The sequence below is a fragment of the Bubalus bubalis genome, chromosome 4 (assembly GCF_019923935.1).
Source record: "Bubalus bubalis isolate 160015118507 breed Murrah chromosome 4, NDDB_SH_1, whole genome shotgun sequence".
NCBI classification, from domain to species: Eukaryota; Metazoa; Chordata; class Mammalia; order Artiodactyla; family Bovidae; genus Bubalus; species Bubalus bubalis.
The window spans coordinates 129,699,537-129,724,175 of record NC_059160.1 but is presented as its reverse complement, the minus strand read 5'-3'; the positions used below and the strand labels follow the sequence as shown (position 1 = coordinate 129,724,175).

The 24,639-nt window shown below is 37.8% G+C and overlaps 1 protein-coding gene across 1 annotated transcript in view; it reads right to left on the bottom strand.

The window, feature by feature from the left end:
• The window catches only part of RYR2 (ryanodine receptor 2), an 829,832-nt gene that overhangs the window by 211,885 nt on the left and 593,308 nt on the right, over positions 1-24,639 (bottom strand). Inside the window, exons 45-52 of the mRNA XM_045165522.1 lie at positions 22,287-22,422; positions 21,557-21,743; positions 19,457-19,562; positions 16,283-16,403; positions 5,848-6,017; positions 4,411-4,631; positions 3,054-3,144; positions 810-950 (exon numbers count right to left, since the gene is read on the bottom strand). Coding sequence (XP_045021457.1) covers positions 810-950; positions 3,054-3,144; positions 4,411-4,631; positions 5,848-6,017; positions 16,283-16,403; positions 19,457-19,562; positions 21,557-21,743; positions 22,287-22,422 — 1,173 coding nt within the window. The remainder of the gene's footprint in view (positions 1-809; positions 951-3,053; positions 3,145-4,410; positions 4,632-5,847; positions 6,018-16,282; positions 16,404-19,456; positions 19,563-21,556; positions 21,744-22,286; positions 22,423-24,639) is intronic.

The window sequence follows — 24,639 nt, the reverse complement described above, 5'->3', positions numbered from 1 at the left end:
AATACATTCTACATATTGTTTTAAAAGGACTCTCAGTTTCCCAAACACAATTCAACAAGAAAAAGCATTCAGATGTAGCTACCATATGTTGTCACAGATAAACTTTCTTTATTATGTATAAACTTCTGTTATACTATTCCAGTCATCTGATAATGTCTGTCTGGGAATTCAAACTGATTTTGATTAATGATTTAAGCATAAGCATAACAAGCATGTTCTGATTTTCACTGAAATACTATGCTTCAGTTTCCTGAAAAGTGTACAAAACCATTCACTGCAAATATGGCAAATATTCGAGGATGTTGTGCACTTAAAGCAAGAGTGAATGCAGACACTAAGTCACCATAGCAGCTAAGTGTGAAAAGTCAATAAGGCTACTGGAATATTATAATTTTATGAGCTTTAATATTTAGCATTCTTACATTTGAAAAGATTTCTTCAGGCTTTATAAGATTGGGGAGGTGACTGACGAGGGAGGGTTTGAGTCCAAATAAGTCCAAATATACCAGAAACTGATCAATCCATGTGAATAATTTGCTAAAATGCTTAGCCATTTTCAAGTCAAAAAGTGTTGTAATTACAAGAAACATGTTACCATCATGATTATGAAAAGTCAATATAAATTGCATTCTCAACATTTGTTATAAAGAGAAAAAAACAAAACTATGTCAAGTCTTGATAAGTAAAGGTGGCATTTCACTATTCTACTAGGAACACTTTCTTATCAAGGACCTATGGTTCTTCAATTATTTTATGATACAAATAAATCCACAAAAGATTAAATTACCTTCTGAGACAGGGTAAATTACCTTTTGAGACAGGGCATCAAAGATGCCCCAGAACAGCTTTCTTGATAAATGAAGTTCTTCTTCTGAGGCAGCGCCAAAGTTGCCCCACCCTCCAGGCAGGCAGTAATATTTCCAGCATCTTTCATAATGATTTGTCAGCAGCTACGTAGGAAAACAATTATAAGAGCACTGAACTAAAGATACTTCAATGTTTGTTTGTTTGTTTTTTCCCCATTTCCTCCCAATGGCATTTTAATGCCATGTAACAAGGCCAAGTGAAAAAAAACTACTCAATTCCATATGAATTCTTTTGGAAAATACTATTACCTTATATAGGATATCTCTTTAAGACTTAACACTGATTACAAGATAAAGACCAAACACCCAATTCCACAAATTATCTCGAAAAGAATTCTTTAGAAGGTTGTTTGGCTATCTGTGTACTGAGATTTACTTTAGTTGCTATCATTTACTTATAATTTTATGACTTGTTATCTCCTGGAATCCATGCATTTAACAAAGTGATTGATGTCAGGGTAACCCAGAGCATACAGCACCTAAAATGTGCATTCTCAGGGGACAGTAACTCTGGGTATTTTTGCTTCCTCTCTGCCTAGCCTTATTCATCAAACACTTCATTATTCCATTATTTAGTAACTCTTTGGATAATGTATTCATGATTAATACACTAGGAAATAGTCACAACTAATTGCCAAATTAATAAAATGATCTTTATAAAGCAACTATACATTTTGGACTTTTACCTATATCTAACAAGGAAAATAAACTGATAAGAGTTACTCTTATTAAAACTAACTACATATCTTACTGTAGACATATTTTTTCTCACTTAGTATCCTTCTCAGTTACAAAACACACAAACACAATTTAGGAATCTCAAATGATGAAATACTGAGATCTAATTTGCTTGGAATATCTATAATGCAAAAGAGTTTTATCACATGAAGTGATCCTGTATCTTTTTTTAGGTATCTTCTAGCTCATTCGTACCAAGAAAATTCTATGTGACAAGCATTATCCCAGGTAAAAATGGGATTTTCAGCAAGGACAGAATTTACTTTACAAAATTCATTAATTTCCCTAGGTTTATTAAACCAAAATTAATTTTCATAGAGAAAGACTATTTTTGTTAAATACCTTGGTATGTTTAGTGTAATGGCAGTTCAAAAAATAGCAGTTCATTTTTATCTCAAACCTCTTTGTATAGCACTTATACTGTGTGGCCATGAGAAAAAAATATAATGCTTACCAGGTGGCAGAGCAGAGTGGTCACCTATAAAAAGTCCATTACAGGACAATGACCTCCATGCACAGACCATGCCACTAGATCATTTATTAGTATACACCTCTTTGGAAGGAATGATGCTAAAGCTGAAACTCCAGTACTTTGGCCACCTCATGCGAAGAGTTGACTCATTGGAAAAGACTCTGATGCTGGGAGGGATTGGGGGCAGGAGGAGAAGGGGACAACAGAGGATGAGATGGCTGGATGGCATCACTGACTCGATGGATGTGAGTCTGAGTGAACTCTGGGAGTTGATGATGGACAGGGAGGCCTGGCATACTGCAATTCATGGGGTCGCAAAGAGTCAGACACGACTGAGCGACTGAACTGAACTGAACGGAACATCTTAATCCTCAGTCTGGATTGGGATATTCAACGACAAGAAAATATTCCAAGTCAATAAGACAGAATGAGACTTGATCATTTCCTGTACAGAATAATAAATCTGGGAAGCAAATATGTCAGGGAATTGTCTATACTCTATGGTAAACTGCAACTGCATATACATAAGGATTATTTTGAATCTTATGAGATGATATTTGGAAACTGTCATTTGATTACAGACTTAGAAAATGTTGTTTTTAAAAATCTATTCTTAATGACTTGAGGTTGTTAATACTTTAGGCCAGGCCTATTACCATGTTTCCATGGTATATAAGAATATATTGGCTTAAGAATATATTGGCTCATCTTTTTCTTGTGGCCTGTTTTCTTTCCACTGATTTCTATTTCCACTGACATACAGTAAACCAATCTTAGGATTTCTATGGCCTTTTATTACTTGTTTGTTTAGGCTGATGTACACACAAATACAACTTATATGTCCATTTCAATAACTGGAAGAAATTTTCCAGCATCCAATATTAAACATGATGAATTTAAGAAATGTACATATTGTAATAGGAAACAAAGTCAGAGTACCCAGTAATCAAATAACTACAAACATTTCCTGTACTTACCTTAAGAGGCATCTTTGCATGTTCATTTAATAATGGGACATCAAATACTAATCTTCTGAGTAAGTGTTGCATCATAGAAGGTCTCAATTGGCTGGTGGAACAAAGCTAATTTTAATAATGAATATCTAGTAATGCTTAAACTAAGCAGATCATTCATTAAACCAGATTATACACCCCAAGAACCTATACCTACACTTCTCTTCAGATGATGTTAATTTTAGGTGTTCCTAATTCAAAGATTAACTGAGAGTTATGTAATTTCATAAAAGGTTATATTTCAAACTCATCTCTAGCTCCCTGATCTGAAAATCAACCTTCATTTGCTACAGCAGATGTTCCTTTTCAGCCCCTTCTCTTCTCACCAGTCATAACCACAGAGCCCACTGTTCCTATTAATTTAGTAAATGCTAGTCTCTCTTTTCAGCGTGTGGGAAGGGTCTCAGGGACTAGATCAGAAGCAGAAAGAGGAGGGAGTGTAGGAGCAAGAGGAAGAGAAAAAGACTAAGAAATTTTGCCAGAGGAGGAAGGGAAAGAAAACTAACACCCTATGACCATTTATTATTCTGGTAATCCCGAGTGCTTCACCTCATTTAATATTTTGAAAAAATCAGTGAGACAGGTTTTGATTCCATTTCACAGAATTGTAGGGTCGGGGAACTAAGATTATGAACTAATTTCTAACCTCTCTCAGTCCCTTCTGGCTCCTACACCCATACACTCATTCCATTGTGAGTGAAAACCCTTCTTTCACCAATGTTCTGGACAGACTGCAAGCTTTCACCTCCAAGAGCTCCTGTCTATTAGAAAGAAACCATTAAGCTAGGTAAGGGTCTAAGAAATTGTCACTTGCACTTGTCAGAACTTCACAAGAAGATAAATGTTTCTGGTTTTCATAGTAAGACCCTTGATTTTCATCACTGTCAAACATAGGTCATACTTTCCTATTATTACTATATTACTAGATTTTTTTTTTACCTTTAATAAGTCTCTTTTTTTCTCTTTTCTCTTCTAGAAGAGGAGTTAAAACCATTACACACAGTTGAAAGGTTAATCCTACACTAACACAGAAAGGGATTCCCCACACAACCACCTCACCCACCAACATCCAGAACAGCATCATCGGTCCAACACCATATTCAATGGCTAGATACCTATAGAGTCTTGGAGGAACACTCCTGAATTTGATCAGGCGCAAGAGTGCTCTGGTAAGACTCATAACTCGGTACACGACAATGACTAACATGAATTAATTTTTTGGTCTGGAAATTGTTGCTAACATTCATAACAATTTGTCAAGGACCACAGAGTAAATTCTCTCATTTAAAGAAACATGAAATCGATTTCACAGTCCACTTACCCACAAATAGAGAGTAAACACACTTCTATGGAATCCCGTTGAGCTTTGGTAAGTGAGCAGCCCTTAGAAAGCCTGTACACAGTGTGAAGTAACGAGTCAATGAGAGAAGCATGGTGCTCGGTGCCAGCAAAAAGAGGAGCACACCTTGTTAACAAGGGTAACACGGCTGTGCACAGGTACCGATTGAGGGCCAGGGCCATGTCTGTAGCACTCAAAGCAGCCTGGAAGGGAATTGGAGAGGAGACTGTCATTTGCGTTGGTCAGGAGACAACTTTCAAAGGGATCATACATGTTGACATGTTATTTCACTATCCAGAAATTGACAAAAGTATGTAATATAGAAATGGATTCCTCTGTTATAGCTTTAACTGTGGTTCATATGCTTTTTTTTTACCACTAAAAACAACAGATTTTCAATTGCTCATCAACAGATAAAAATGAATGAAATAATATCTATCTCTTCAAAAAGCCACAGAAGTTCATGTTCTATAATAAAATGTCAAGGGTAGGATGGATGAAAGATGAAGATGCTAATGATATCAGAGTGGGAGAGTCTCCCTTTACTAGAAGAGGCAAAAGAAAGGAGTTTATTCTCACAGTAAATTTCAAACACTTTATACTCATGTCATATATATACTCATCGTATTTATACTCATGTCGATCAGAATCAACAATCAAAGGTTGATTGTCTTACCATGTTATCATCTATAATACTTGGGTTCAGAAATTCACATAAATACAACCGAAAAAAGAAAAAAGAATTCAGTTTCATATTTCTGATTCTCCTCTCATGGTTTTCATGTGGGAGCTATTGCCAACTCAAGATCTGATTTCCTCTGATATCAACAAGACATATAATTGAGAATAAAACAAGGTATTATTACAACTACTAGAATAACATTTAGCATTCCAGCTTATTTTAAACATGTTTCAAATAGTAGAACATTTACAATGATGGCGGCAGGTTCTTGACATGGGCCACTGATCTCACAAAACAGATTTTAATCTATATGTACATTAAAAATGAATACACCAGGGTGATACTGTAGTTGGAAAGGCTTAACAATGCTCACTAGACCTTTTTAATACTTTAATTGCTTTTACTGAGATGCACAATTATTTATGTCGACTTAGAAGCTGAACAGGAACCACTGTGACCTCCCTAATTAGAGCTATATAAACTTCTTACTGTCTTCCATTGCACTGATCAGAATTTTTACTGTACTCTTCGGGCTGTACATTTTCTCCACTATTCAGTAAATTCCTTGAGGATATAGTCTATCTTATTTTCTATTTACTCTCTGCTACCCTAAAAAACTGGCACTCGATAAACATGTGGGGGCAATGAATGAATGAATGACTATATCTGTGAAAGAATATCAGATGGCAGAGACTGAAGAGTTAAAAGTTGCAGAAGTCATCCGTTCAAATCATTACCGTGTCTAAAGAAGCAGCAGCCCGGAGATCTGGCAGAAAGCCAACCTCGAGAAGATGGAGGAGGAAATCTTGAACCTCAATTCCATAGACCCTGTCAAGGAACAAAACCATGGCTGCCTTGTGATCTGGACAAAACCCCGCAGACATGTCAGGCTCCACCACATTCCCATCTAAAAGAGAGAAGGTGATACACTGTTGTTAATGGCCATGCCATCCATGAAAACTGATTACAAATGGCTACTTTCCAGCCTGCTCATGTTGTAAATAAAGTTACCAGTTGAATGGGTTTCTGTTCTTCTAATACATTCAAGCAAGGGCAGGAAATATGGCAGCACACTGTAAATCCAAGGTCATTTAAATGCTATTTTAGCATCCACTTGTTAATTGTGTATGTGATTAGGACAGAGTATTATGCCAGATTCTGAGAAGGAAACAAAATGGCATCCATAATCCAAATTATAAAACTAGGGGTAAACATCCTAAAAGCTAATATGTAAAGCAAGGTTTGCAGTCTTTTCAAAGCAAGAGCCTCTTTAAAACATTAGTAAGACTCAGGTCCTCTATGTGATAATCATGGTACATTTACATCATTTACATATATATGGCTTAAAGAATTATAAAATAATGAACAAAACTCTATGAACCAGTTTGACTTTCAAATGAAATATGTTTCATTAATCATAATAGCATTTAATAACATGTAAAACATATTTGAGAGCCATATTATTTTCTCTATCAACAGTCAACACTTGATGCCTATACAGTGGAGTGAATTCCTTAGTATAACTCCATAGATTCATAGATGGGATCACTGAAATGAAGAGTTAGGGAGTTATGTGCCAATTTAAAATACTGGAGAACAAACTTGTTTTCTGTTTGACGATGGGATAGTTATGTCAAATTGCTGCTGAAATACACTGTAAGAGTCCACAAATTATATCACAGAATTTTTAACACTGATGCAAATGTTGAAGAAAAGTAGTCCCCTGAGAAAGATGATACATGACCATACCAACCTGAAATAACAAAGTCACAACATTTTTGTTTTCATTCATACTCAATGACTGAATCTGATCATAAAAATGAACAAAAGGTGTTTTAAAGAAACTTGGATTGAAGGCTAATACCAAATTATTTCCATTCAACAAACAATATAACTAATATAGTCCTTCCTATAATTATTAATACAATAACAACTCTTGACATTTGTGCTGTTGTCAGTTACTCTGTTAGGAATGTTCCAGACACATCTCATAAAATGTTCACAAGAGCAGTATGAAGGTGGTATTATTATCTTCCTTTAACACAAGATAAAAATCAACTTTCAGAAAAGTTAGCTAACTTGTCCAAGGTTGTGTATCTAGTCATTGGCAAACTTTAGACTTAAACTAAGTAAAATTGCATTTAAAATCCACCCCAGGTAATATAATCCCTACATTAAATCAGCAAGCTCTAATGAGACTGAACTGGAGTAAGAAACGCCAGCTGCACTGGCTTTCCTCTGTGGTCCCTTCATTATTCATCCACCTGAAATTACTGGCTCAATCTGTGGAAATATGCTCCGACCAAGAGCTGCAGGAAAACAACATCTATTTTTGAGATTAGATACCTGACCCTTACATTTTCTAAACTCCTCCTTCTTTCACTATCATTTTGGACTAGGATAAGTATAATAAAAATTTTTAAGACTGGTAAAAACTGGTCCATCAAAAAGTCTACAAACAATAAATGCTGGAGAGGGTGTGGAGAAAAGGGAACCCTCCTACATTATTGTAGGAATGTATATTGGTGTACCCGCTGTGGAGAACAGTGTAGAAGTTTCTTAAATAACTAAAAATAGAACTACCACATGACCCAGAAATCCCACTCCTGGGCATATACCTGGACAAATCCATAATTTCAAAAATATAACACACCTCATGTTTGGAGCAGCACTATTTATAATAGCCAGGAAGCAACCTAAGTGTCCACTGACAGATGAAAGGATAAAGAAGATGTAGTACATACAAACAATGGAATATTAGCCATAAAAAGAATGAAATAATTGTTGCATTGGAGCAACATGGATGGACCTGGAGACTACCATACTAAGTCAAAGACAAATGTCACTTACATGCAGAATCTAAAAAATGATACAAACTAACTTATTTACAAAACAGAAACCAACTTACAGACTTAGTAAACAAACTTAGGGTTACCAAAGGGGAAAGGTGGGGAAGGGAGGGATAAATTATGAGGTTGGGATCAATATATACACATTAGTATATACTGGCTTCCCTGATGGTTCAGTGATAAAGAATCTGCCTGCCATGCAGGAGATGAGAGTTAAATCATTGGGTTGGGAAGATCCCTTGGAGAAGGAAACAGTAACCAGTTCCAGTATTCTTGCCTGGAGAATCTCTTGGATAGAGGAGCTGGGCAGGCTGCAGTCCATAGGGGTCACAAAGAATCAGACATGACTTAGTGACTAAACAAAAACAACTCTTATATATAAAATAGATAATCAATAAGGACCTACTGTATAGCACAGGGAACTCTATTCAATACTCTGTAATAACCTAAATGGGGAAAGAACACTACAAGAATATACAAATATATGTGTGTGTGTATAACTGAATCAATTTTCTGTACTTTTGAAACACAACATTGTAAAGCAACTATACTCTTATATAAAATAAAAATGTTAAAAAACCTCAGACTTAGGAAAATAATGTATGAAAAAGGCTTTAGCTTTATATACTAAATACAAAACAGAAATTATCACTGATAACTGGTGATGCTTAGAGAACCAACTGATTTGCCATTGAAACATAAGAATATTGATGGTTTGAGTTTTAAAGTTGGTTTAAGGTGTAACACAGCAAAACAAAGACATAAAAGTTTCTCTCTACATTCTCCATTTGTTGTTATTTGGTCACTAAGTCACGCCCAACTCTTTATGACCCCAGAGACTGTAGCCCTCCAAGCTCCTCTGTCCATGGGATTTCCCAGGCAAGAATGCCAGAGTGTGTTGCCATTTCCTTCTCCAAGAGATCTTCCTGGACCAGAAATTGAATCTATGTCTCCTGCGCTGGCAGGCTGATGCTTTACCATTGAGCCACCATGGAAGCACAACATTCTCAACAGAAGTTAAATAAAAAATGCAGAACAATGACCAGTAGATGGCATTTAAAAAATTAACTTTGACTGTGATTATGATAGCCCATACACAAAATTCTATAATCCCAAGTTTGGCAATATACTTCATTGTCGTTATCCAGTCGCTCAGAGTCATGTCCGACACTGTGACCCCATGGACTCCAGCATCCCAGGCTTCCCTATCCTTCACTATCTCCGGGAGTTTGCTCAAAGTCATGTCCATCAAATCAATGATACAATCCAACCATCTCATCCGCTGTCATCCTCTTCTCCTCCTGCCTTCAGTCTTTCCCAGCATGAGTCCTTTCCAATGAGTCGGCTCTTCATATCAGGTAGCCAAAGTATTGGAGCTTCAGCATCAGTCCTTCCATTGAATATTCAGGATGGATTTCCTTTAGGACTTACTGGTATGGTCTTTTTGCAGTCCAAGGGACTCTCAAGAGTCTTCTCCAACACCACAGTTCAAAAGCATCAATTCTTCAGTGCTCAGCCTTCTTTAATGGTCCAACTTCCACATCCATACATGACTACTGGAAAAACCATAGCTTTGACTATACAGACCTCTATCGGCAAAGTGATGTCTCTGCATTTCAATATGCTGTCTAGGTTGGTCACAGCTTTTCTTCTAAGAAGTGTCTTTTATTTTCATGGCTACAGTCACCATATGCAGTGATTTTGGAGCCCAAGAGAATAAAGTCTGTCACTGTTTCCATTTTTTACCCCATTTATTTGCTATGAAGTGATGGGATTGGATGTCATGATCTTAATTTTTTGAAGGCTGAGTTTTAAGCCAGCTTTTTCACTCTTCTTTTTCACTTTCATCTAAAGGCTCTTTAGTTCCTCTTCACTTTCTGCCATAAGGGTGGTGTCATCTGCATATCTGAGGTTATTGATACTTCTCCCAGCATTCTTGATTCCAGCTTATGATTCATCTGGCCTGGCATTTTGCACGATGTACTCTGTATATAAGTTAAATAAGTAGGGTGACAATATACAGCCTTGACATACTCCTTTCCCAATTTGGAACAAGTCTGTTGTCCCATGTCTGGTTCTAACTGTTGCTTCTTGATCTGCATACAGGATTCACAAGAGGCAGGTAAGGTGGTTGGTATTTCCGTCTTTTTAAGTATTTTCCATAATTCGTTGTGATCCACACAGTCAAAGGCTTTAGTGTAGTCAATGAAGCAGATGTTTTTCTGGAATTACCTTGCTTTTTCTATGATCCACCAGATGTCGGCAATTTGATCTCTTGTTCCACTGCCTTTTCTAAATCCTGTTTGTATATATGAAAGTTCTCAGTTCATGTACTGTTGAAGCCTAGCTTGAAGGATTTGAGCATAATCTTGCTAGCATGTAAAATGAATGTAACTGTGTGGTAGTTTGAACATTCTTACAGCTCATATTTCTGACCCAAAAAAAAGCATAACTTTATTATAACACAACAAGGTGGAACAGAAAAGTAACTAGAAAAATCTAAAAAGTTAGTAAAGAGAGGAAAAAGAGGCACATTGTAGTTCATGAGTTGGCAGAGTCGGACACAAGTTAGCGACTCAATAACAATAACAAAAGATAGATAGTTGGAGTAAAGGAGGTCTATTGCGGCTTTTGGAGCAATTCTGAAAGAGATATCTCAACACTCATACAATCCTTGTTCTTAGTTCCTCATTACTACTAATTTCAAATGTAAAATCTAGCATTTCTTTATTTCCTAGTCTGTGTCACTGGTATTATTCTTATCTTTTATCTTAAGTGTATCAATTTTGTGGCTCAAAATGTAGGGGAAAGACAAAATATTTTAAATAAGTAAATGAACATGAGTTAGAAGTGAAGTGAAAGAGGTAAATGAGGACAGTCTCCTTAAAACAAGAAAAAGAAACTGCCTAAAGTGGGGAATGAGCCATGCAGTGTAGGGCCACCCAAGACAGATGGATCATGGTGGAGAGACCTGACAAAACTTGGTCCCCTGGAGAAGAGAATGGCAAACCACTTCAGTATTCCTGCCTTGAGAACCACATGAATAGCATGAAAAGGCAAAAAGATAGGACACTGAAAGATGAACTGCCCAGGTTGATAGGTGTCCAAAATACTACTGGAGATCAGTGGACAAATAAGTCCAGAGAGAATGAAGAGACAGAGCCAAAATAAAAACAACACCCAGTTGTGGATTTGACTGGTGATGGAAGTAAAGTCCAATGCTGTAAACAGCAATATTGCATAGGAACCTGGAATGTTAGGTCCATGAATCAAGGCAAATGGGAAGTGGTCAAACAGGAGACGACAAGAGTGAACATCATTTTAGGAATCAGCGAACTAAAATGGACTGGAATGGGTGAATTTAACTCAGATGACCATTATATCTGCTACTATGGGCAAGAATCCCTTAGAAGAAATGGAGTAGCCATCATAGTCAACAAGAGAGTCCGAAATGCAGTACTTGGATGCAATCTCAAAAACAACAAAATGATCTTTGTTCGTTTCCAAGCCAAAACCATTCAATATGACAGTAATCCAAGTCTATGCCCTGACCGGTAATGCTGAAGAAGCTGAAGTTGAATGGTCTATGAAGACTTACAAGACCTTCTAGAACTAACACCCACAAAAAATGTCCTTTTCATTATAGGGGACTGGAATGCAAAAGTAGAAAGTCAAGATATACCTGGAGTAACAAGCAAATTTAGCCTTGAAGTACAGAATGAAGCAGGGCAAAGGCTAACAGAGTCTCACCAAGAGAACACACTGGTCATAGCAAACACCCTCTTCCAACAATGCAAGAGAAGACTGTATACATGGACATCACCAGATGGTCAATAATAACATCAGATTGATTATATTCTTTGCAGTCAAAGATGGAGAAGCTCAACACAGTCAGCAAAAAGAAGACCAGGATCTGACTGTGGCTCAAATCATGAAGTTCTTATTGTTAAATTCAGAATTAAATTGAAGAAAGTAGGGAAAGCCACTAGACAACTCAGGTATGAATGAAATCAAATCCCTTATGATTATACAGTGGAAGTAACAAATAGATTCAAGGGATTAGACCTGATAGAAAGTGCCTGAAGAACTATGGATGGAGGTTCATGACATTGTACAGGAGGCAGGGATCAAGACCATCCCCAAGAAAAAGAAATGCAAAAAGGCAAAATATTTGAGGAGGACTTACAAATAGCTGTGAAAAGAAGAGAAGCAAAAGAAAAAGGAGAAAAGGAGAGATATGCCCATTTGAATGCAGAGTTTGAAAGAATAGCAAGGAGAGATAAGAAAGCCTTCCTCAGGGATCAATGTAAAGAAATAGAGGAAAACAATAGAATGGGAAAGACTAGAGATCTCTTCAAGAAAACTAGAGATACCAAGGGAACATTTCATGCAAAGATAGGCTCGATAAAGGACAGAAATGGTATGGGCCTAACAGAAGCAGAAGATATTAAGAAGAGGTGGCAAGAATACACAGAAGAAATGTACAAAAAAGATCTTCATGACCCAGATAACCACAATGGTGTGATCACTCACCTAGATCCAGACATCCTGGAATGTGAAGTCAAGTGGGCCTTAGGAAGCGTCACTATGAACAAAGCTAGTGGAGGTGATGGAATTCCAGTTAAGCTACTTCAAATCCTAAAAGATGATGCTGTGAAAGTGCTGCACTCAATATGCCAGCAAACTTGGAAAACTCAGCAGTGGCCACAGGACTGGAAAACATCAGTTTTCATTTCAATCCCAAAGAAAGGCAATGCCAAAGAGTGCTCAAACTACCGCACAATTGCACTCATCTCACATGCTAGTAAAGTAATGCTCAGAATTCTCCAAGCCAGGCTTCAACAGTATGTGAACTGTGAACTTCCAGATGATCAAACTGGATTTAGAAAAGGAAGAGAAACCAGAGATCAAACTGCCAACATCCATCGGATCATCAAAAAAGCAACAGAGTTCCAGAAAAACACCTACTTCTGCTTTATTGACTATACCAAAGCCTTTGACTGTGTGGATCACAACAGACTCTGGAGAATTTTTCAAGTGATGGGAATACTAGATCACCTGACCTGCCTCCTGAGAAAGTGTATGCAGGTCAGGAAGCAACAGTTAGAACTGGACATGGAACAACAGACTGGTTCCAACAGGAGTGTGTCAAGGTTGTATATTATCACCTTGCTTATTTAACTTATATGCAGTATACCTCATGAGAAACACTGGGCTGGATGAGGCACAAGCTGGAATCAAGATTGCTGGGAGAAATATCAATAACCTCAGATATGCAGATGACACCACCCTTATGGGAGAAAATGAAAAAGAACTAAAGAGCCTCTTGTTGAAAGTGAAAGAGGAGAGTGAAAAAGTTGGCTTAAAAGTCAAGATTGAGAAAACTGAGATCATGGCATCTGGTCCCTTCACTTCATGGTGAATAGATGGGGAAACAATGGAAACAGTGAGACTTTATTTTTGGGGACTTTAAAATCACTGCAGATGGTGACTGCAGCCATGAAATTAAAAGACACTTGCTCCTTGGGAGGAAAGTTATGACCAACCTAGAGAGCATATTAAAAAGCAGAGACATTACTTCACCAACAAATTTCCGTGTAGTCAAAGCTTTGGTTTTTCCAGTAGTCATGTATGGATGTGAGAACTATAAAGAAAGCTGAGTTCCGAAGCTTTGATTCTTTTGAACTGTGGTGATGGAGAAAACTCTTGCGAGTCTCTTCAACTGCAAGGAGATCCAATCAGTCCATCCTAAAGGATTCATTGGAAGGACTGATGCTGAAGCTGAAACTCCAACACTTTGGCCACCTGATGAGAAGAACTGACTCATTGGAAAAGACCCTGATGCTGGGAAAGACTGAAGGTGAGAGGAGAAGGGGACGAGAGAGGATGAGATGGTTGGATGGCATCATCAATTCAATGGACATGAGTTTGAGAAACTCCGAGATTTGGTGATGGACAGGGAAGCCTGGTGTGCCACAGTCCGTGGGGTCTCAAAGAATCGGACACAACTGAGTGACTGAACTGAAAGTGGGGAAGACAAAAAGCTAGGGCACAATCTTTAAGGTCCAGCTTTCCTTAAAATTAGAATGAGTATTCAGTTGGTATGACTTTTCTGTCACCTGGAGATGTGAGTGAGTAAGGTTACACATGAAACTTCACTTCCTAACAATCATATAATTGGCAGGTAGGATACGCATCTTCCATTACACAGCCGTCTCCTCATTGTAGATTTGAGTTATTAACAGCTTATTTTCCCTGGGCATAATTCATGAAAGAAAAGGGCCATCACATGTACTTCCTAACTAATCAAATTTTCGGTCTAAATTCATCAGTTCTGTTCAGTTCAGTCACTAGTCGTGTCCAGCTCTTTGCGACCCCATGGACTGCAGCACACCTGGCCTCCCTGTCCATCACCAACTCCCGGAGTCTACCCAAACCCATGTCCATTGAGTCGGTGATGCCATCCAACCATCTCATCCTCTGTCATCCCCTTCTCCTCCTGCCTTCAATCTTTCCCAGCATCAGAGTCTTTTCCAATGAGTCTGTTCCTCCCGATAGGTGGCCAATGTACTGGAGTTTCATCTTCAACATCAGTCCTTCCAATGAATATCCAGGACTGATTTCCTTTAGGATGGACTGGTTGGCTATAAAAACAATGTATAAATGGGACTTCTCTGGTGGTCTAGTAGTTGTGAATCTGCCATGCAACACAGTGGACGTGGGTTCAATTCCTGGTCCAGGAACTAGGGTCCCTAGTGGAGCAACTAGGCCTGCACATCACAACTATTGAGCCCACGTGCCACAACTAGATAGTCCCTGCACCGCAACGAAAGATCCCACATGACGCAACAACGATCATGCACCCTGCAACCAAGACCTGACCCAGTCAAATAAACACATAAACACTGTTTTTAAATGACATACGTAACAATATCCGATAAAGTCTTTAGAAGTTAACAAAACTCCAGTTGGAATAAGGGAAAATGAAGTATAATTTGGATCTAACATATCTTTTAGGTGCCTTCAGTAACTGCTAATACCTTTTTATATTAGGCAGAGTGAATTATAATACCAACAGGGAATTAGGCCTTGGGCCCAGACCATGTGCCATTTGTGCGGTAGTCTGGGGCATGACAGAGGCTCAGTGTGAGAGAGGACTGGGACTTTATTATCTACCCCCTCACTCCATCCCTTCTGTGCTGCCCGCTCCCATCCTCTCCTTAGACCCGGGCAGGGGCATGAGGAGCCATAGCTCTCGGGTATTTATATGCAGAGTCTGTTGATTTTATTTTCTATGCTTTTGAATTAATGCTGTAAACTAATCATGCTGCTGCTGCTGCTGCTGCTAAGTCGCTTCAGTCGTGTCCCACTCTGTGCGACTCCATGGATGGCAGCCCACCAGGTGCCCCTGCCCCTGGGATTCTCCAGGCAAGATTACTGGAGTGGGTTGCCATTTTCTTCTCCAAGGCATGAAAGTGAAAAGTGAAAGTGAAGTCGCTCAGTCGTGTCCGACTCTTAGCGACCCCATAGATGGCAGCCTACCAGGCTGTTCGGCCCATGGGATTTTCCAGGCAAGAGTACTGCAGTGGGTTGCCATTGCCTAAGCAGCTTCTAAACCAAAAATGGCATGTCTTACCGCCAAAAACCCAAAACATAAACAACAGAAGCAATATTGTAACAAGTTTAATAAAGACTTTAAAATTGGTCCACATCAAAAAAAAAATCTTTAAAAAAACAGAAAGAAAATGTCCATGAAAACGATCAAAAAGAGTGAATTAAAGTATTGCTGTCAAGAAAGACAGTAAAGAATGGAGGACCAAAGAGCTCCAGGAGAAATATTAGACAGTTGAGGTGTCTATTTCCTCTTCTCTGGAAACTGCAATGTCACATGAAAAAGAATAAAATCCCATTGGAAACATAGCTGTTTAAAAACAAGGACTACAGAAAATATTTTATAGAATAATGTACTTTGTGGTTCATTTTTTAAAAGAAACTTATGTAATTGTACTACGCTGCAAGGAAAGAAACTGCGAGTACTAATGACATTATTGAAAACAACACATCATCCAATGCCCTGTACTCTGTCACTCATCATGTCTGACTCTTTCTGATGCCATGGACTGTAGCCTGCCAGGCTCCTCTGTCCATGGGGATTCTCCAGGCAGGAATATGGGAGTGGGTTGCCATGCTCTCTTCCAGGGATCTTCCCAACCCAGGGACTGGACCCAGGTATCCTGCACTGCAGACGGATTCTTTACCATCTGAGGCACCATCACATCATCCAGTGCCCTACTGAATTACAAAGAATGGAAGACTGCCTTACCTTTGGCTATTGTGGGCATCTGAAAAGCGATGCTGATCACTCCCACCAAATCTCCCAGTGGAATCAGAGATCTCAAAATAGACCTGATTCTGATGGCTTCTCCTTTGGCAGCATGAATCAACTACAGGCAGAAAAACAAAGGAATGAAGAATATTGTGTGAAATGAATGTTCTAATTGTATCTGAAAAAGTGAAAGAATGGGAATCTAAGTCTGAAATAATTTCCTGTTAATTACACACAATTAGATCTCCTCCATAATAGAACCACTCTATGATCCAGCAATTTCACTCCTGGGTATATATCCAAAGAAAAAAACACTAATTTGAAGAGATATATGTACCCAAATGTTTATAGCAGCAATATTTATAATTGCATAGATACAGAAGCAACCTAAGTGTCCATCCACAGATGAATGGATAAAACTGTAGTATATATATAACATATAATAAGATATATTATTGTATTATTATTATTATATATTATATATACCCAGGATACTCTAGAGTGTATTATCCTTAGTGAAATGAGTTAGACAGAGAAATACAAATACTGTATGCTATCATTGTATGTGGAATCTAAAAAAAAAAACACAAATGAACAAATGTAACAAAAACAGAAAGAGACCACACTTATAGAGAAAAAAAACCAGTGGATACCAATGGGAAGAGAGAAGGGTGGAGGGGCAAGAGAGCATGAGGGAATTAAGAGATAAAATTGTTATATAGAAAATAAATAAGATACAAGGATATATTATATAGCACAGATAATGTAGCCAGTATTTTCTAATAACTTTAGAGTGTAACCTGTAACAATCTTGAATTACTATATTGCACATGTGAAACTAATATAATACAGTAAAGTAATTATACTTTAAATTTAAAAATTTAATTAAAAATAAATAATTAAGTTGAACCTCTCTCAGAAATTGCCACTTCAGGCTTACAGACAGATATTTACTTGCCCACACCAGTCTCACTGACTTCAACACCACGAGTCATATGTTGCAGTCTAGGCCAACAGGTACATCCATTAGAACAATAGATTTTATCCTCTTTGGGGTATTAAAATACTGGATTAGCCAAAAAGTTCACTTGGATTTTTCCATACCATCTTACAAAAAAACCCAAATAAACTTTTTGGCCAACCCAATATTTTAAGCCTGATAAGTCAATGAATGCTTACCCCCCAAAGTTACATAACATATCTATCCATAAAATGAGCAATCATACAAAGGGAAAAATTATTATCTCTAGGCTCTGAACACATACTTATATTTATGACTTCTTTAGTCTCTTCCTTGTTTTGTGATGAAAATGTAACTGTATCTGTACCTATAGTCTACACTGATTTCTTCCAGGAATGGGTTTATAATGGGGGAAAATGATGAACATGGATGCTAGCAGGTCTGTTAGACCTGGGGTCCCCAATCTTCTACTGGTCTGTTAGAAACCGAGCTGCATGGCAGGAGGTGAGAAGAGGGGCAAGCCAGCGAAATTTCATCTGTATTTACACTTGCTCCTCATTACTCACTTCAGGTGTCACTGTCTCCCAGACCCCAGGGAGATGGGAGACAGTCCCCAGGATGGGACTGTCTAGCTGCAGGAGAACAAGATCAAGGCTCCCACTGGTTCTGCATTATGGTGAGTTGTATAATTATTTCCTTATATATCAATGCAATAATAATAGAAATAAAGTGTACTATAAACACAATGAACCTGAATCATTCCCGAACCATCCCTCTCTTCCCCCAATCCATGGAGAAACTGTCTTCCACGAAACCCATCCCTGGTGTCAAAAAGGTTGGGGACCACTGTGTTAGACCTCCACTGGCTAATAAAATACCTATGAAGAATGTTGATCTGCCATGGTTACAGGTCTCAGCCAGTCTCTGAAACAGACTGGACACTTCCAGAGCCAGGGAGTCATTTGTTCCTTCACTGTAGGGTATGAAACACAGCACAATTTCTAACACCTAGGAGACCCCTCAATTAATGGTTGCTGAAGATGAATAGATTTTAGAAATGCCAAGATTAGCTCCTTATTAAGTCATTTAGTTTTTCTTCCCTTTAATATTGTAGAATAAAAATCTTCTATTTACTAGCATTATTTCTCTTGTGATTCCTTTGATCATCTATTTTAATAGGGAAAGAACACATATTGTCAGCATAAAAGTTTTTGTCTGAAATCACTCCCAACACACAATTTTTTAACAATCAGGTCCAATTTACTATAATGAAAAACTCACTGGCGCCAAGTTCGTACAAAAAATCAGACTCCAGGTTTCCCAACATTCTAATATTTCTTCACCCTGCGATTCCTCTCTATTCACAACAAAAGATTACATCCAGAAGCAAGAACGTTTTAACTTCTGGGTGTGAGAGGAAAAAGACAGAAACAAACAAAGCCTGCCTGAAACCAAACATTTGAAGGGTAGGGAGAAAGGTGATTTAACAGGCACTCTGGCTTCATGCTCAGAGCAGTTAGAAGTATATCTACCTTCCTCCATAGTACTGGTCCATCTGTTACAAACTCTGGTTGTTTCCCACTCATCAACAGATCATGAAGCTAATTTCATGGACCCTGGCTAGCATTTTTTAAATTAATACAATGCGGAAAAACAGAAAAACGTATAAAATATCAGAATGTATCACAGAGAATCATTCCACAAACTTCAATTACATTTTGGTCAGAGAGTTTATGAAAACACTAATCAATACCTCTTTCCTTTCCCCTAACCTGCTCTTATTCCCACTTTCCCTTAAAAAGGTGGTCAGCTCATAGCAGCTCCTTCAAAAGGACTAAATACTATATAGCAAGGAAATAATTCTTGAGCAGAGCGGTGCTTTATACATACAGTAAAACAGGAAAGGACATTATATAGGAAAAAATATGCTCTTTCCCTCTTAGAGTGTGGGAAGTCTTATATGAGTTTTAGAGATACATTAGAAACTGACTATTCTATTAATGAATCATACTGAAATCTCATTACTAATTTTTATAACCAAGGTATTTCCAACTAAACAAACACTTGTTCAGCAATTATGCTGCAGCTATTATTTTTAATGGAGCATGAAGATTACTGGTTTTGGATGTTTTGTGCTCTTCATCAGTGATGGATCTCTTAACAGAGAGAGATAAGCCAGGATTTTTGCTCCTGGACTCCAAGACACTTACATGCATTTCAGGAGCACAACGTCCTAACAGGTCAATCAAAGCTGCATAAAAGGTCATGATGGCATTTCCCATGTGGATGGTATCATCCTCTTCCTCTTCTGTATCACTTTCATGGATTTTTCAAAAGAAACAAAAAAAGCAAACAGGATAATAAAGTAACATTTCAGATTTATTACATATTTCTCAAACGAAAGGGACCAGCATGGTAATAAATTCTGCCTCCTCTGACAGTTTTCACATATATGTTTAATAAACAGCTTATCATTTCTAAAAGAAAAAAATGGGTTAAAGATATGATTTGAGATTCTATCCCCAAGAACACATGTGTGGGAACTTTAATATTAAGCATCCTTCAAAAAGAAAAAGTAGACTTATTAATTTGATGGTTTCTGCTTACTTCTACTGGCAAACAGCATATTAACAAAGAAAATAACTGATGGATGGAAGTGGTAAATTTGATTTTCTATACAACACACAATTAGAGAAAGGGTGATAAAGATCTGTCCTACAAGACTCCCAGAACAGTGGTTTTCCCAGAGTACTTCATAAACGTGATTTCATTTACTTACCTTTCTGTTTATTCTGTCCAACCACCCACTCCCAAGTAATATGATATGAAAAATATAAATATTTCATTATCTCATTGATGAGAGATAAATCTGGATGGCCATGGAAAATCATCTCATTCTTCCCTTTGGAGGCCTGGCAGACAGCTGCCTCAGCTGGACTTAACTGTCTGCAGAGTGACAGGAAGACTTCTTGACAATATTGTTCCTGGCCTGCAAGGCTGTCTTCAAAGCTCTCAAGTGTACACCCACTCTCATGACACTTGACCAGCAAGCTCTTGATGTACATTCTACTACTTAGAAAAACTAAGAGATCCCTAGTTGGTCAACAACTAACTGATAAATACATAACATGATTTTGGAGTGCTCCCATCCTGAAACACTTGCCTTAGAGTGAATGGAACACTTATCCCAGAACTTTAAGTGGGAAAACCAGGATTTGCAGGACAACTTCTCTGCTTGGAAATTTTCCTTCACTAAGCCTATCTGTTATATCTCTACCAACATTGTTAGTAGTGTGGTTACATGTCCCCCAAGCAGGACACTCAACTCCACAGATTAAAAGAATAGGAAGCTGGAACTTCCCTGGTGGTCCAGTCATGAAGACTCCCAACTGCAGGGGAGACAGGTTCCATCTCTAGTTGGGGAACTAGGATCCCAAATATCATGTGATGTGGCAAAAAAAGGTGGGGCAACATGCCTGGGTAAACTTATTGCTGGAAGTGAGTTAACAACATATACTATGGAGAAATATAAGTTAGTCACAGCCTTCCATTATCATCACCAAGACCTAAACAAAGCCCTTTATTCCTCAAAATGACAACATCCCCTTTTCTTTACTTTGCCAATACACCAGTTTAATTAAGTCCCCATTCTCTTGCTAAAGGCCTCTTTCTCACTTACAATTATCATGAAAACTCATTCCAGCTATCCTCCCAGTAAACTCTAACTTTAAAGGTTCATCTGTCATCTTTTGTAATAACTCACTATGCCATAGAGCCTTAAAAAAATTCACAAAATACATCTTCTACAATCTCAATTTCTTTTTACTAAATCCACACAATATTCCTGATGTCTCTTTATTCATTCACCCTATTCCACCCTAATTCCATCCCTTCTCCCAAAACACGTTTGATTTTCAGGGGGAGAAATCCTGAGTACTGGAGTATTAACTACAATTAAGAGAACAAAAATTTATTTTGTAAAACTAAAAGTCAAGTGCTGCTGCTAAGTCACTTCAGTCGTGTCCGACTCTGTGCAACCACATAGACAGCAGCCCACCAGGCTCCCCTGTTCCTGGGATTCTCCAGGCAAGAACGCTGGAGTGGGTTGCCATTTCCTTCTCCAATGCATGAAAGTGAAAAGGGAAAGTGAAGTCACTCAGTCGTGTCCGACTCCCTGCCCACGGATCACAGCCCACCAGGCTCCTCCGCCCATGGGATTTCCAGGCAAGAGTACTGCAGTGGGGTGCCACTGCCTTTTCCAAAAGTCAAGTAGTATCAGTGAATTTTAAGAGTGTGTATATTTGACCTACGGGGTTTTGCTGGATCCAGTAGTTGGTGAGGGACCATCTCTAGAGGGATCCTCGGCTATTTTTATGGCTTCTTCCATGGCTGCGAGCAGGCCATTCCCACCTTCCCCCCTCAAGGCGGGACCAAAACACTCAGGCCTCCGGATGAGCAATCTCACCACAACATTTGCATTCTCCTCCACACTTTCCCCTAGGATCAAATGGGAAAAAGGAGGAAACAAGCATTGACTACATGGAAGTTCAGAGGAAATAACGTTATACTAATTCATTTACATTTGAAGAAAAATAACTAAAATCAAATAAGGCAGTAGCAGAGTCAAAGTCCAATCCAAATGACTAGGGTTCTATACATAAAACACAGGAAAGCTCTTTTCTTTCACTTAACATTTTCAAAGTAAAGAAAAGCATGATGGAGACAGAAACTATTTATTTTTGTTAATTTGTTACACGGAGTGAAGATCGTAGCTATTATTAGAGTCTAATGATATAAAGAGCGAGAATCTAAGTGCCTAAAATTTTTAATTTAATAATGAAAGCCTAGCATGTATCAAAAGAAATATTTTAAAATAAATGATTACTGTGAAAAAACTTAATGGTTACAAAATAGTCAATTTCTTTATTACTATTTACTTCCTTCATGAAAATGCTGGGATGCCTCATTATTTTATACCCTTTATTTTTTTTTTAAGTTTTAAAATAATGTTTTTAAAAGACCCTGCGAGATTCATCCTACCATTACAGAAGACAGCAAATCTGAGAAAGTCAAGATATCTCTCTCCTTCAACTGGATTCCACCCAATGTCTGGATAACCCTTTGACACTAGCATCTGGCAACTCTGCAGTCCACAACCAGCCAAATATCGAACCACCTAAAACAGAGAAGAGGATAAGCATAGTTTCACCTGCGGAGTGAGAACTCATTTAGATGCTTGCACTAGACATGGTAAATCATATCCTCAAAAGATGGTTTAAAAATCACTTACAAAAACACATTCATTTTAATCTCATGACCATCTACATGAACTCCCTGTAATAAAACCACAGAAATCAAGAAATACTGATAAATCATAACAAGGTGTTGTCACAGTAAAAATGTTTACAAAGCAACTTCATGGAAGAAAAATATCCCTAAATTTCATATCGTCTGAGACTTTTACCCACAAGAGTTGTAATACTGATAAACTTCAAAAATGCCTAATGATCTCTGGCTCAATGTAAAACCTGAATCCATCTGAGATATTGCAAGTTCCACCTGAGATATAATGATATTTTAAAGAAGTTAATTACTCCCAAACTAAAGTATCAGTTTAATGGGGGGATGGGTGTGTGTGAGAGGACACCCTAGAGAAGTAGAGAAATCTAAGCTTAGAGAAGCTTAGAGTCAAATATCCTTAGGTTCAAATCTGACCTGCATTAGGACTTCGTCTATCATGAGCCATGTATCATGGCTTAGTGTCCTGAGCCATGGGTTTACTATCTATAAAGTTTGAGGTAACATTCCCTATCTTTCTATATTGTTAAATTTAACACATTAAAATTTCTGGTTAGCTTGGTCTTTTAAAATATTCCATCTTATGTGAATATTGATCCTCTATAAGATTTCATCACAGAACGAGTTTTAAAAAGTAATCCCTAAAGCAGATGGTAAGAGAAGCAACTTATCAAAAAAAAAAAAAAAAACACCAAAAACCTACATCCAGATCAGTCACAAGAGAAGTCAGTCTTATATAAGACAGCTAAAAATATTTTACATCATCCTCATTGAGGTATAATTTATGTACAATAAACTCATCTATTTAAAGTATAAATTCAATGAGCTTTGAGAGATTTATCCATCTGTAGGAACACCCACAGTCAAGATGCAGAGTGTTTCCATTGCTTCTCAGATCCTATGCTTTTTGCAGTCCATCCCTCCCTACAAGCCTAGGTCTTGATCACCTGTGTTCTGCCACTACAGACTAGTTTGCGTGTTCTAGAACACTGATACATGCAGTCACACATGGGTCTTTCTGAGTCTGGCTTCTTTCACTCAGAATAATGACTTTGAGATTCATTCATGTTAGAATACATGTCGGCAATCCATTCCTTTTTAAAGCCTAATCATGGCATTTTGCTACTTATGGAAATACCCCAGGTTGTTTTTGTTTTTGTTTTTTTGTTTTTTTTTTTTACCAGCTGATGGACATTTTTGGGCTCAGGTGAGTAAAACCATTATCAATATTCATGTACACATCTTTGTAGAGACATACATTTATATTTCTATTGAGTAAATACCTAGTACCAGAAAGCCTACACATATATTTATGATAAGTGAATATTTAACTTATTAAAAAGAATGCCAAACTGCTTTCCAACTGACTAACCATTTTTCATCCCAACAGCAATAGATAAGTGTTTCAGTTGCTCCAAAGCCTACTCAGCATTCAGCATTGTCTACTTAAAAAAAAAAAAAAAAACTACTAGCCATTTTATCCATGTGGAGATTAAAATATTTCGGATTATATATGGGAAAAAATTTTCCAGAGGTTATTCAGAGATGCAAAGCTGCATGATGCTTGACTAGCACATCAGAAGGATTTGAGGAAGAATCCACTTTTTAATGCCTTCAACAGCTATGCACTGACTGGAAAAAAGCAGAGAGTGACAGAGAAAAAAAAAAGCCCTGTGCTCATTGGCCTGACATTATACAAAGAAGTAGATTTTGAAAAATACATATAGATTTTAAATATAATTTTAAACCATAAATATTTAAACTATAGCACAGATATTGAAGAGTAGAAGGGTGACTTTGGAGCAATGACTAGAAGGATGTCTGGAAAAGAGCCATGAGGACATCTGGCAAAAGAATACTACAGATGGAGCGAACAGCAAGTACCAAGGCCCTAGGGCAGGCACAGACCTGGCAAGTTCCAGTCACAGCAAGAAGACTGGACCAACAAGAACTGGAGAGTGGCAAGAAATGAAGTAAGACAATACGTGATAGTCAGATAGGGTAGGAACTATTCAAATGCCTTTTACCGTTGCTCAAAGTGAGAAAGAAAGTCTAGAAGGTTCTGGGCAGAAGATTAACATGAAACTTTCAAGAG